This window comes from Centroberyx gerrardi, chromosome 4, assembly GCF_048128805.1.
Source record: "Centroberyx gerrardi isolate f3 chromosome 4, fCenGer3.hap1.cur.20231027, whole genome shotgun sequence".
Classification (NCBI taxonomy): domain Eukaryota; kingdom Metazoa; phylum Chordata; class Actinopteri; order Beryciformes; family Berycidae; genus Centroberyx; species Centroberyx gerrardi.
The window spans coordinates 23,619,904-23,631,497 of NC_136000.1; the positions used below are offsets into that span (position 1 = coordinate 23,619,904).

Genomic DNA, 11,594 nt, shown 5'->3' on the forward strand with positions numbered 1-11,594 from the left:
GAAAGCGAGAGAGGTAACTTAGCTCATAGTACATCTCTTTTTATCTCCTATGGTATCATCATAATATCCCTAAAGGGAATTGGTGTATATGAATAATATCGTTCTAAAATAAAAAATAAAAATAGTGTAGGATCAAAATACTGCCTATAAACCAAAGAGCAGTAACTACAGTAATGAAACTGAGAAAAAAGACTTCAGAATGACTTGATGACTGGTGACTGTTAGTACAGAAGTGGACTGTGTATTGTTTTTGAGCAATTAGGTACAGAATTTTTGTTGACATGAAATCTAAACTCTGGTCATGACCTTTGACCTTTTTAAAATGCATAAAAAGTAGTTACCGCTGTGTGCCTATGTAGGGCAGTATAGCTCTTCTTTATTGGGGACAGTCAGGTGTGGGATTAAATGTTTGTTTTTGTACCTGGTCATATTGCACTAACAGTTTTTATCCCTGAGCCCAGTCAGGCCCCAGGCATGGCGATGCTGTTTGATGAGATCACTCAGCAGCTGGACTTCTCTAGCTGCGGAGAAGAGGGCAGCAGCAGCGACAACAGCTCAGACGACTGCGCCTCTGGGATCTCCGCCGTCCGAAGCCCCGGCTCCGCCTGTAGGACGCCCCGGGTGCAACGCCACCGCAGCAGAAGCATCACCTTATCCCCCTCCTTGCACCCCACCAACCCCATCCCCTATGCCGCCTGGAGGAAACTGAGGCTCTGCGACTCCCCCAGCACGCCCAAGGTGGAGTATGGCTCAAACCCTACATCCACCGTTCAGCAATTTGATTAAGGTCATTACCAGGGTCGGGGCCATTCATGAATTAAAATGAGAATGCATGGTGAATTCCTATTGGGATGTCACCCGGCTCTAAGGAGACAGAATTGGAATTGAATTGGAATGACAGGAAGCAGAATTGAATTCCATTAAAGTACATGAAATTCCACTTCTAAGAGAGTTTGTCTTGACTTGCTAAATATTATAAATCAGACCTTATGAATCAAATAACAGACAGTTAAACAAATCAAATACATTCAATCATAATGTATGTATTCTGGTTACACGTTACGCATCAAATACCACCTGAAAGATACCTTTAACATTTTATGATATTCAGTATTGATGATATATAACACTATGTGTAATCTCAGATATGTGGTAAGAAAAAAAAACATGGAATTTCATTGACTTCAACTTCCTGAATTCCAATTCAATTCTGTTTCCTGTAGGCTTTTTCAAATTCCAATTCCTCAGTTGAATTGGAATTGATGAGTTCATTCATGAATTGACCCCAACCCTGGTCATTACTGAGCCTCTATGGTCTTGAATGATTCACCTGATTCTAAAATTAATCTGATAGGTCAAACCATTTCTACTTTAATGGCATGAATTGCATGTCTCTTTCTCCTCTGCAGAGTCTGCTGTCTAAGTCGACCCAGCCTTGCTCCAGCACTAAGGTCAGTCGCAGTCAGAGGACGCTCCGCTTCGCCTCGGCCGCCGCTAACCTCACCCAGTGTCGCAGCCAGGCGCCCTCTGTCAATGTGAACCCCTTCACCCTCGACACCGTGCGCAGGAGCAGTGAGCGCCACGAGAGGAAGAACTGTAGGAGTGATGATGATGATGATTATGGGCACAGGTAAGATTAAACCTCTTTGTGTAGTAGAGTAGTTCTCAGGTAGGAATTGTAAACCCCAGTGTTTCCTCAACATTATTCAGCAACAGTGGTTGCTGAATAATGTATATTGTATATTTTATAACATTTCATATGACATAGGGAAATTACAGTACAATTAGTCCGCTTGTATCGTGATATACACTACCACTCAAAAGTTTGGACACACATTTTTCTTTATTTTCACTATTTTCCACATTTTAGAATAATAGTAAAGACATCAAAACTATGAAATAACACAAATGGAATTATGCGGTGACCAAAAAAGTGTTAAACAAATCAAAACTATTTTAGATTCTTTAAAGTAGCCGCCCTTTGCCTTGATGGAAAGGCAAAAGCTTTGGAAAGAAATTCACACATAGGCATCAACTTCACTATTTATATTTGTCTAAGAAACAAATTTCAAGCATTTAAGCATAAGCCTTTAGATCAAAATGGCTTTAAGATCATGAAAAACATAGTAGATTCAGTCAGGTGTGTCCAAACTTTTGGCTGGAAGTGTAGGACTGGGGTTGAAATTGTTTTTATTACAGTGCTGGACAGTTTTCTGTTTTTAGGGTTTTTTTTACACATAGTTGTGACCTGTGAATTCCTCAGTGATCCAGTTCTATTCAGAGTACAAACAGGTTGTGCTGCCTGTGAGATTCACGGTCCGTTTCTCCTCTCAGATTGAAACACAGCCTGACGTCATCGGAGGAGGATGATGAAGCATTTCTCCCACCAAAGGTACAGCTATTTTTATCCGTGCTTTCTGGTGAGTAACTCCCCTCTCAGATGCTTAGATCTGATTTCATCATCAGGCTTTGTCATGTTTGGCTGCCTCCACACTTCCTACCTTGTCCAAAATTACAGTGTTGCCGTTCAGTCCCGCTTCCGGGTTTTCTCCAAGGAATCTCCAGAGAAAAGAGCTGTCGCATGCCTCACAAAGCACTTGACGCCTGCGGAAGCGCTTACCATATTTGGTGCCGCGTCACACAGAAATCCACTGCTTCTGCATTAAAACTCAAAAGGACTGAATTGTGTGACGTCTGCTCCTTCTTTAGAAATTCTTTGATTTCACCACAAGGCCCTCCGTCTGTTTATCTGGCAGAGGCGGGCTGTCCAGGCCTTCATGCTGTCGCGCTACGAGAGCGAGTTCCTGGAGCTGGAGCGCATCGGCGCGGGGGAGTTCGGGGCGGTCTTCAAGTGTGTGAAGAGGCTGGATGGCTGCTTGTACGCCATTAAACGCTCTCGCCGGCCCCTTGCAGGCTCTGCCAACGAGTGAGTCGACACGCATGGCTCTCCCTGCCAAGTTATAGACGGTGCCCCTCTAACTTGGAACAGATCGATCCCAGTTTTTGATTTAGTAATGATGAGTATTCATGATGTGACACTCAAAACGGGCACTTACTGGAGAATGATGCAGGGCCTGATGAGGATGGGCCAGATTTAACAGTGAATATGCTTTGCCTTCTCAGGCAGCTGGCCCTGAAGGAAGTGTATGCGCATGCTGTTCTCGGGCATCATCCACACGTTGTGCGCTATTATTCAGCATGGGCAGAGGACGATCACATGATTATTCAGAATGAGTACTGTGACGGTAAGCTGCAGAGCTGTGAGGGAAGATTTAAATTAGCTTTTGGTGATCTAGATTGAATGGTGTAGTTTGGATATTGTCAACCTGTGTGTGTGTGTGTGTGTGTGTGTGTGTGACCCAGGTGGGAGTCTGTATGATGCCATTGTGAAGAAGGAGGTGGAGGGTGAGCTGTTTTCAGAGGCTGAGTTGAAAGACCTGCTCCTGCAAGTCTCTATGGGTCTAAAATTCATCCACAGCTCAGGCCTCGTACATCTGGACATCAAACCCAGTAAGTCGCTTCATCTTTTTTTTTTTTTTTTTTTGTATCTTCCAGTCTAAACACAAACTCTCCACATACCAATCACGCCGGTATTTGCTTTGTTTCAACTCTGCCTAGGCAATATATTCATCTGCCAGCGGCCCAGCACAAGTGCAGCGGCTGAGGGGGAGAGTGAGGAGGAGGAAGGTGGCGGCTCTTCAGCGGGAGTCGTTTACAAAATCGGTAAAGCGCGTTTCACGTTACGTAAAGTTTCGTTACTTGGTTCTTCTGTGTCACTGGCATGCTGCTGATGCTTGGTGTTTTTTTTTCCGCAGGGGATCTGGGTCATGTGACGTCTATCAACAGTCCTCAAGTGGAGGAAGGGGACAGCCGCTTCCTGGCCAGTGAAGTCCTGCATGAGGTAGAGTGCTACTTGAAAGTCCTTGTGAAGTGTTATATCACCGGCAGGGTTGAAGTAAACAAAAACAAACACCATCTCTCTGTTTCCCAGGATTACAGCCATCTCCCCAAGGCGGACATCTTTGCTCTGGGCCTCACTGTGCTGCTGGCGGCCGGCGCTCCTCCTCTGCCGCAGAACGGAGACGAGTGGCACAGCCTTAGAGAGGGTCAGCTGCCCAACCTGCCGCAGGAGCTCTCACCTCCCTTCAGAGGCCTCCTTCAGGTACTCCTATTTCTGGACCGGTGTCTCTGCTGTCATATGAATGAATGTTTCATCAGATTTGATTTTATGCCGCCAGCAGTATGAATAACCAGTTGAAATGCATTCTTGTCACCGGCGTAGCTTGTTGAAAATGCTCTCTGTCTTTGTGTCAGTTGTTGCTGGATCCGGAGCTGACCAAACGGCCCTCTGCCAGGGAGCTGTGCAAACACACGGCCCTGCGGGAGGAGAGGACCGGCAGGCTGGCTGCTCAGCTACGCAGAGAGCTCAACGTGGAGAAGTTCAGGACAGCCATGCTTGAGAAGTGACTATCAAATTTTCTGACATATGATTAGACTAAGAAACTGGCCTTTATATAGGTGGTGGAATGTTGTAATTATGAGAGAAAGATGTTTTTGTATTTGTTTTTTTTAAGTCAATTGAATGAGCTCACATGGCATCAATATGGCCCATGGTTTGTGAGATGGCTTCATTCCTGTGGCAGTATGAAGCCATTCATTGATATTGCATCCATTGTACAAAAACCAAAAGGGCAAATATGAGAGATGCTAAAACACAATCTGGAGCTCTACCCCTAGATTGAATGGCATAGATGTGACCAACAGGTGGTGCAGTTGTACATTTAATTTAAAACAAATGACATGATGGCTATTATGCAACCTGCTTTTCTGCAACCTGGCATATTAATTCTCATATGTAAATGCTGATGAAACAAATTGAACTCTTATTCCATCCATTTCCTTTTCCACAGGGAGCTGAAGGAGGCTCGTCTGGCAGCTGTGTCCCCCCAGCAGAGCCTTCCCCCTGGGCTGCAGCCGCCTACTAACGCAGGCTCTCTCCCCAGAATGGGAAGGAGGCTTGTGGGTAGGAGCATAGCCCGATCCATGAGCTTTGGCTGCCCAGGATATGGAGTCTGATGTGTCTCTGTCAGACCTGTATGCCTCACCCTTTGCTCCCCTCTGTGACTAAGTTTTGGCAGACATTTTCCAGCCCTCCTGATAGGCACACAATTTAATTTAGAGGGGCAAGTAACAGCAACCCAAACTTCTGTATGGTGGCCATATGAAGAGGCACTATAACCAGATTCCCCTTTTGAGTGGATTGATGCAACTGAAAGACTGGAGAGCCCTGGCCAGACCTGCTCTTTGGTTTTTTTAAAGATTTTAAAGACTGATCTGATTCAAACACTTTTGTCAGGTGATTATTGAACTGGTAACTGCTGCAGACAACTGTATGTAACATCATATGAACAATCAACAACTTGTTTGATTTTTTTTTTTTTAAGACTGTGTAAATAAACATTTTAAGCATTTTATCAGATGGATTTCCTGTTCCTAACTTCATTTTAGCTATGCCAGTCTGGTTTACACTTGTCTCAAAGGCACACTAATCCAAACCAGCACATCCAAAAAAAAGAAAGTACAGTTGGAGAAAACCACAGTGAGGGACTTTCCAGGGAACAGTTCTTCAGGTTATCTGTAGCTGCAGAACAACTGTATGACTGATTTCAGAAAATACGGTCTGGACATGCTGTGTAAAAGTATTAGTCATAATGAATAGCAGATTTGTTATTTTAGGTAACTTGATACACAAGTTTACTTTTTGTTAACCTTGTTTGTATATCCCATTGTCCCTTTTGTCATGTTGCCATTTAGGCCATAGGCTATATCAGTACTTCTCCACTAACCCTTGTTTTAGGCCGTTCTTGTTTCCCATGTGATGTAAAACTGTCAGTCGCATGCATCAGCTTTTTGTCATCCATTTGGCAACAAAGTACATTTGTTGAAACTAGGTTAGTTGCTATGACGCAGGTATGCTTTCCGCCCCCAAAACACCACATCTCAGCGACTCGGGTATCACAAAAAAGCCCCACTTTTCAGGCGTATTTAACATGGAAGTTGGAAGAAATTCTATAGAAAGTACATTTCCGAATTCCGACAGCTCTTGAAGGCAGCATCATTTGCTTAGGGGAAAGACCCAGCTCCACTCCAGACTGTAGACACCCACTCGACCAAAGCTCTTGTTATGTTGTATCCAGATTGGACTTCCTCATTTACTGTCTATGGCGTCCCAATTGAAGAGGCAGTAAGACAGTTAGACAGTTTGTCATTTGCTTGAAGCTGTAATCTAACGTAAAGAGCCACCGAGTCAAAAGTGAGTGAAAAGGACGAACTTTTACTTAGCTGTTAGCTAAATTGTATTCATCTTAGCGCTAACTGTTTGTGTGCTAACTATGCTGGAGAGCTAACTTATTGTTAGCAATAGCTAGCTAACTGTTATTAATAACAGTTAACAAATACGCCGTTAGCTTATTTGTTTTGGTTCACATGTTGGGCAAGTGTTGATTCACCAAAGACCCTTTTTTTAAAAAAAATATATAACGTTATATATTTTTTGAGTGAATGAGTATTGTTATTAGTGATTTGTGGTGCAAAGCTAACGTTACTATTGTCGTTGTTCTTGCTTAAATTAAACTTCAGCAAATGCGCCAGTGATCATCGATGGATTACTTCGGAAAAATGATTGGTGGGCCAAACGCTGATCTGGTCATCCTGAGCTTCCTCTGTCAAACGGACTGTGGAATTTCAGAGTTCCAGAAGGAGCTTCGCTCCCTGGGCGAAGAACTGAACTTCACCCGGGACATCAACTCCAACGGCCCCTGGAGAGACAGCCATGAAGATGGGCAGCTTGAATCTGATGGCCACTGTCCCAGCAGCATCATAGGCTCTCTTGGAGATATTCAGCCTCAAGTGGAACTGGACTGGCCTGGTGAGTTTCTGTGCTATTAACTGTAACAATTTAGGCTGTATTATCAATCGCACAAGCACGACAAACAGTGGCCATATAATAGATTAGTTGTTTCACTTTCCTTGCCAAAACTCACATTTGTAGATAACCCTAAACCAAAGTTTCAGTCCATTGCAATATATCCAAACAAATGAAGGTTTCACTTTCCTTGTAAACAATGGCAGTCTGATAAGCATAGCATAAAACCTACACTTTAAGCACACTAGTGACTCTCCATTCTCCACTCTCATTGTGGTGTCTCATAGGGAAAGTAAACCGTATCAGACAGTCCAGAGGTCTTGGTGTTGACCTTCAGATCTCTGTAAAATTTGCTTTCAGATTAAACCCTTGCCTTGTGAAACCAGCAGATTCACGCACAAGAATAGGATGTTCCACCAGGATAAACAAACTCAGCAGTGACTCAAAGTGAAAGGAGGAAGTGACGATAAACGATTCGATGAACCGAAACCATAGTTGTTTTTTCTCACATGATGAAGAAAAATACCCAGAGACAGACTGCATACTTACTTGCATCCAACGTTTCTGCGTTTCTCACTAACGTTGTTTTTCTTTTTTGAAACCTGCACACCCAAATGATATGCGTTGCAGAGGTTGAATTGGTTGTCATATGAGTCATATCTAAGTTCATGTTTGATTGAAATATTGTGTGAAGAGTCAGACGCAACAGGCTCATTAGTGTATGTTCATCATGCGTGAGTACATTTCTCTCCTCTATTCTCCTTCCTGTTGAATCCAGAAATTGGATTAAACTTTGAAACCTAAAACTTTAGGATGACTAAAGCCTACTGATGTTCAGCCTGTCTGTTTCCCTCCAGTGAACCCTGGAGAAGCAGAGGCCCTTAGGCAGGTCGCAGTGGAGCTGAAGGAGATTGCAGACCAGCTTGAACACAGCGTTGTGGCTCAAGCTACCCAGAACCTGTCCAGGAGCCTGTCAAACTCCCCCATGACAGTAAGTCTGCCCTGAGCTCACAAAGTTCTGTATTGTTGCTGCCATGATGGTCATTGTGTACTGTAGATATGGCATACAGCAGTGTTGGGGAAGCTACTTTGAAAGCATAGCTTTGCAAGCTACCAATTACTTCACACTGGAAGTAGTTGAACTACAGCAAAGCTACCCTAGGGAGAAAAAGCTACTTAGAAAAAGTAGTTCAAACTACTTTGTAAAAAAAAAAGATCAAATTGACAATGTACATGTGATATGAAATTATAACAAAATATAATACAAAAAAGTCACATGCCAGCAAAAAATGCCACTCAATTGAGTTTATTGCAAAAAGTGCCCACTTGCTCACAGGTCATACATAAACCAAAAAATAAAATACTCCACTATTCATGGGAAAGTGCAAGGAATGTCAGCTTTGGTTTTGTATACAATGTCCATCAGTCAGACACCTGCCTTCCAGAAACTAGAGTCCAGGTGGGGGTATTGCAGCAAGCAGGATTACTCAGTTAGCCAGGTAACTTCTAAAATAGCATGCAACAACTTCTCTGAACATTTGTTAATAAATAGCAATAATCATTTATTGCCATGTGTAACAAGTACAATGGAATGCTTACTCCCCATTCGCTCCCGCAGTATAAATTCTAAACATAGATTCTCACAATAAGTGAAAAGTAATGTACACAATAATTACAGTAGAAAGTAACCAAGTAAGAATATCAATACTATGGCACATTTTTGCACCACCCGCCATAATGTGCCACAGTAATGGCACATTATGGCGGGTGTAGTAAGTAAAATGGCAAAAAAGTAATTTAACTACTTGAATCACTATGCAAATATGAATGTAGTTGAACTACCAGCAAGCTACTGCAAAATGTAGTTAAACTACTAGTTTAATTACATGTAGTTCACTACTCCCCAACACTGGGCATACAGTCATTCATTAGTTTCATCTAAATTAAACTAACACTGAGTAGTTGTCTCAGCGAGGATTTGCAGTGTCATATTCTCATTTCTCATATGTGCAGTTGGTTTCACTGTTGCTATTGATGTCTTGGTTTATGCTCTGAGCGATAGATGATTCATGCTCAACCACAGTCTTCGTTGGAAGAAAAACATCAGGGCAGGGGCCGTATCCACAAAGCTTCTGAGAGTCCTCTCAGAGAGCTCTTATCTTAGCCTAAAATTCCTTAGCAAGGAGTCCTAGCTTAGGAGTGATTTAGGAAAGTTCTCAGAACAACTCTGAGCAAGGAATGGACAAGAACTTTTATCTTAGTGAGGAGGTGTGGTTGACCCCGTTGCTAGGGTTGACCCCGTTGCTAGGTATGATGCTCTCTTTTGGACGCTGTCATTGGTTGATCAAGAAAAATCAACACGCCTCTTTTTGTCATCCAGAATGCACACAAGGAATCACACAAGATAAAACACGAACGGTACTTTTTAATACTTGTACGGTCCTCACAGGTTGACGCATTTCCTCCTCTCCTTAAGAAACTCCTAAGCTCCTAAAAGTCCTCCTCTCTACTCTTAACAGTTTTCCACCTTAGGAGCTCTCTTAAGGGCTAAGATGCTTTGTGAATAGCTTTTATCTTTACTAGGATTTAGTCTTACTTTTAAGGGGAAATTCTTAGAAAACGTCATCACTCTCAGAGTTTTCTTAGAATTTCACCACTAGGACCAACTCTTAGTACTAGGAAGCTTTGTGGATACGGCCCCAGGACTTTATCTCAAACACAATCGGGTGCTAGTAGTCCTACAAGATGTTTAAACTAGTTAATCACACGTGTGCAATCACTGGAAAAATAGACCTAGTGAACCTACTGAATAGACAGGTTTGAATAGAGGTGAATGTTAAGTATGAAGTTGTCAATCACCAAATGAGTGGCTGAACACTGGTTTGAAAAACAAATCTGCCCAGTACACCGTGAAACCAACACAAGAATACTGCCCATTTTAAACTAGTAAACATTTTTTTTCCTTCTCAGAACCACATGTTTTTCGGGTACAGATCCCCCTTAACCTGTCTGTCTGTTTCTGTTTTTTTGCTCCCCAGCAGTGGAAACAGCTCCTGGCCCTGGAGGTGGAGTGGGCTGTGAGGCAGGGCCCGTATGTCGGGCTGGAGCACCTGCCTCAGGAGCGGATCATCGTGGCCCTCACACTCACCCTGGTGAAGGGGGTGTGCGAGCGGGCCCCGCGGCTGCTGAGAGACCTCTTCACAGCAGCGCTGCAGTACATCAGCCCCGCCATGGCCAGGTGACTGTTTCAGCTACAGGCTGGGAGGAAACAAACTGAGAATCTGTGGTTTACAGAACCTGAAACCGGCATCTGCTCTTCATGACCAGTCAACTGTGAGAGGAGCTGCATCAACTTGCAATTGCCAGAAACACTCACCAGCTGTCTTAAGGAGGCTGCTCAAGACAGAAGATGGGCACAAGGTATTAGATAGAGAATTTACCGTTATGCTTTGTGAATGGTAACTTGAACTTTGAATTTTTGACTCTTGAAAATGATGTGCATGGAATCTTTTGAATGATGACAGAAATGTTGTGTCAGTTTTTCTTTGCTTCAATTTACCTTTGCTTAAAAATGCATTCTTTCAGTTTATTTTTATACTTGAAATATTTTCGTATTTTCGTTTATTGTTCCATTGTATCGCTTTTGGCAGACGCATCAAAAATTAGAATATTTTGTAATTGCTTCTTTGAGTTGTTCTGGGAAAAAAACAGTAATTTCAGCTTTTTGAGTTGCCTTGTTAAATTGTAATATGTCTGCAAACAATATTAAACATACCTCATTCATTCATTGTATTCTGTAGTGATGTTTGGCAGTACATTGTAATGTGCCCTCTGAAATGAAACTGAAATTTACACATTAAGCATGTTGACAAACCACCACAGACACATTCTCTTCAGTTGTTTTCTTTATTTAATATTCTGGTCTCAAACTGTGTATTATAGGAAACTGAAAAGGTACAAAGTGCCAAGCTGGGGCGATTCATATTCAAATTCCTCTAAACTTTTCTAACCACACAGTTTCCCTTTGTATGCACACATGTAGTTTCAGAGTCTGGGTATTACTATGCATAACGCTGACTGACATAACATGAAAGCATCCTTTCGCTTTCTACAGTGTGGAAGATAGTATCTACCCAAATCCATAATGTTCTTACAGCCATTCATGAATTTGCATAGTCATACCAGTCAGTATATACTATATATATACTAGTAATTTCCACCCCAAAGCCTGAAAGCAGCAGCAGCGGTGAGGGATGTGTGACACCTTTGCAAAGTTATTTCATATTGACATGACTCAATTCAATGATTAAGCTTTCTATTAGTGGCTGAGTTTGTAAGAGGATGGGATGACAGATTTTCCAGCTAAACTGATTACTTTGGTGTAGGGACATCCTGTCAAGAACTCCCATAGTGTTAAATATTCCTGTAAAAAAGTAACTCATACTGTTTGACACGAGGCCTTGTGTGTATATTTACTTCTGGATTCACATTTCCATTCAAAAAGAAATCTGCTATACTTCATTCCCCGTAAGTGTAAAACAGTACAAACAGGTTTTATTGATTGTCACAGAACAGATGAGAACCTGTTTTGTTTCTATTACGGGAGTGTGGAAACCCGACTTCCTGATAGTAGAGAAACAGCAATTGGGGCGGGTGCACTTGTTATTGG

The 11,594-nt window shown here is 42.5% G+C and overlaps 2 protein-coding genes across 3 annotated transcripts; both read left to right on the forward strand.

Annotated features, from left to right (window-relative positions):
* The first annotated feature begins 474 nt into the window (after window positions 1-474).
* wee2 (WEE2 oocyte meiosis inhibiting kinase) lies at window positions 475-5,444 on the forward strand. The gene is made up of 11 exons (XM_071896846.2): window positions 475-738; window positions 1,410-1,630; window positions 2,335-2,392; window positions 2,757-2,926; window positions 3,124-3,245; window positions 3,364-3,510; window positions 3,619-3,723; window positions 3,816-3,901; window positions 3,992-4,162; window positions 4,315-4,463; window positions 4,911-5,444. The coding sequence occupies exons 1-11, from the start codon at window positions 475-477 to the stop codon at window positions 5,074-5,076; spliced, it is 1,659 nt and encodes a 552-aa protein (XP_071752947.1). The 3' UTR covers window positions 5,077-5,444.
* A 688-nt stretch (window positions 5,445-6,132) lies between these two features.
* On the forward strand, window positions 6,133-10,751 carry bida (BH3 interacting domain death agonist). Of its 2 annotated transcripts, none has more exons than XM_078283154.1 (4): window positions 6,133-6,313; window positions 6,640-6,928; window positions 7,783-7,916; window positions 9,964-10,751. In XM_078283154.1, exons 2-4 carry the CDS (start codon window positions 6,661-6,663, stop codon window positions 10,165-10,167), a joined length of 606 nt encoding a protein of 201 aa, XP_078139280.1. In that variant the 5' UTR covers window positions 6,133-6,313; window positions 6,640-6,660; the 3' UTR covers window positions 10,168-10,751. The 2 variants fall into 2 exon arrangements, with proteins under 2 accessions (XP_078139280.1, XP_071752980.1); XM_071896879.2 differs by having other exon boundaries at window positions 9,967-10,751.
* The last annotated feature ends 843 nt before the right edge of the window (window positions 10,752-11,594 follow it).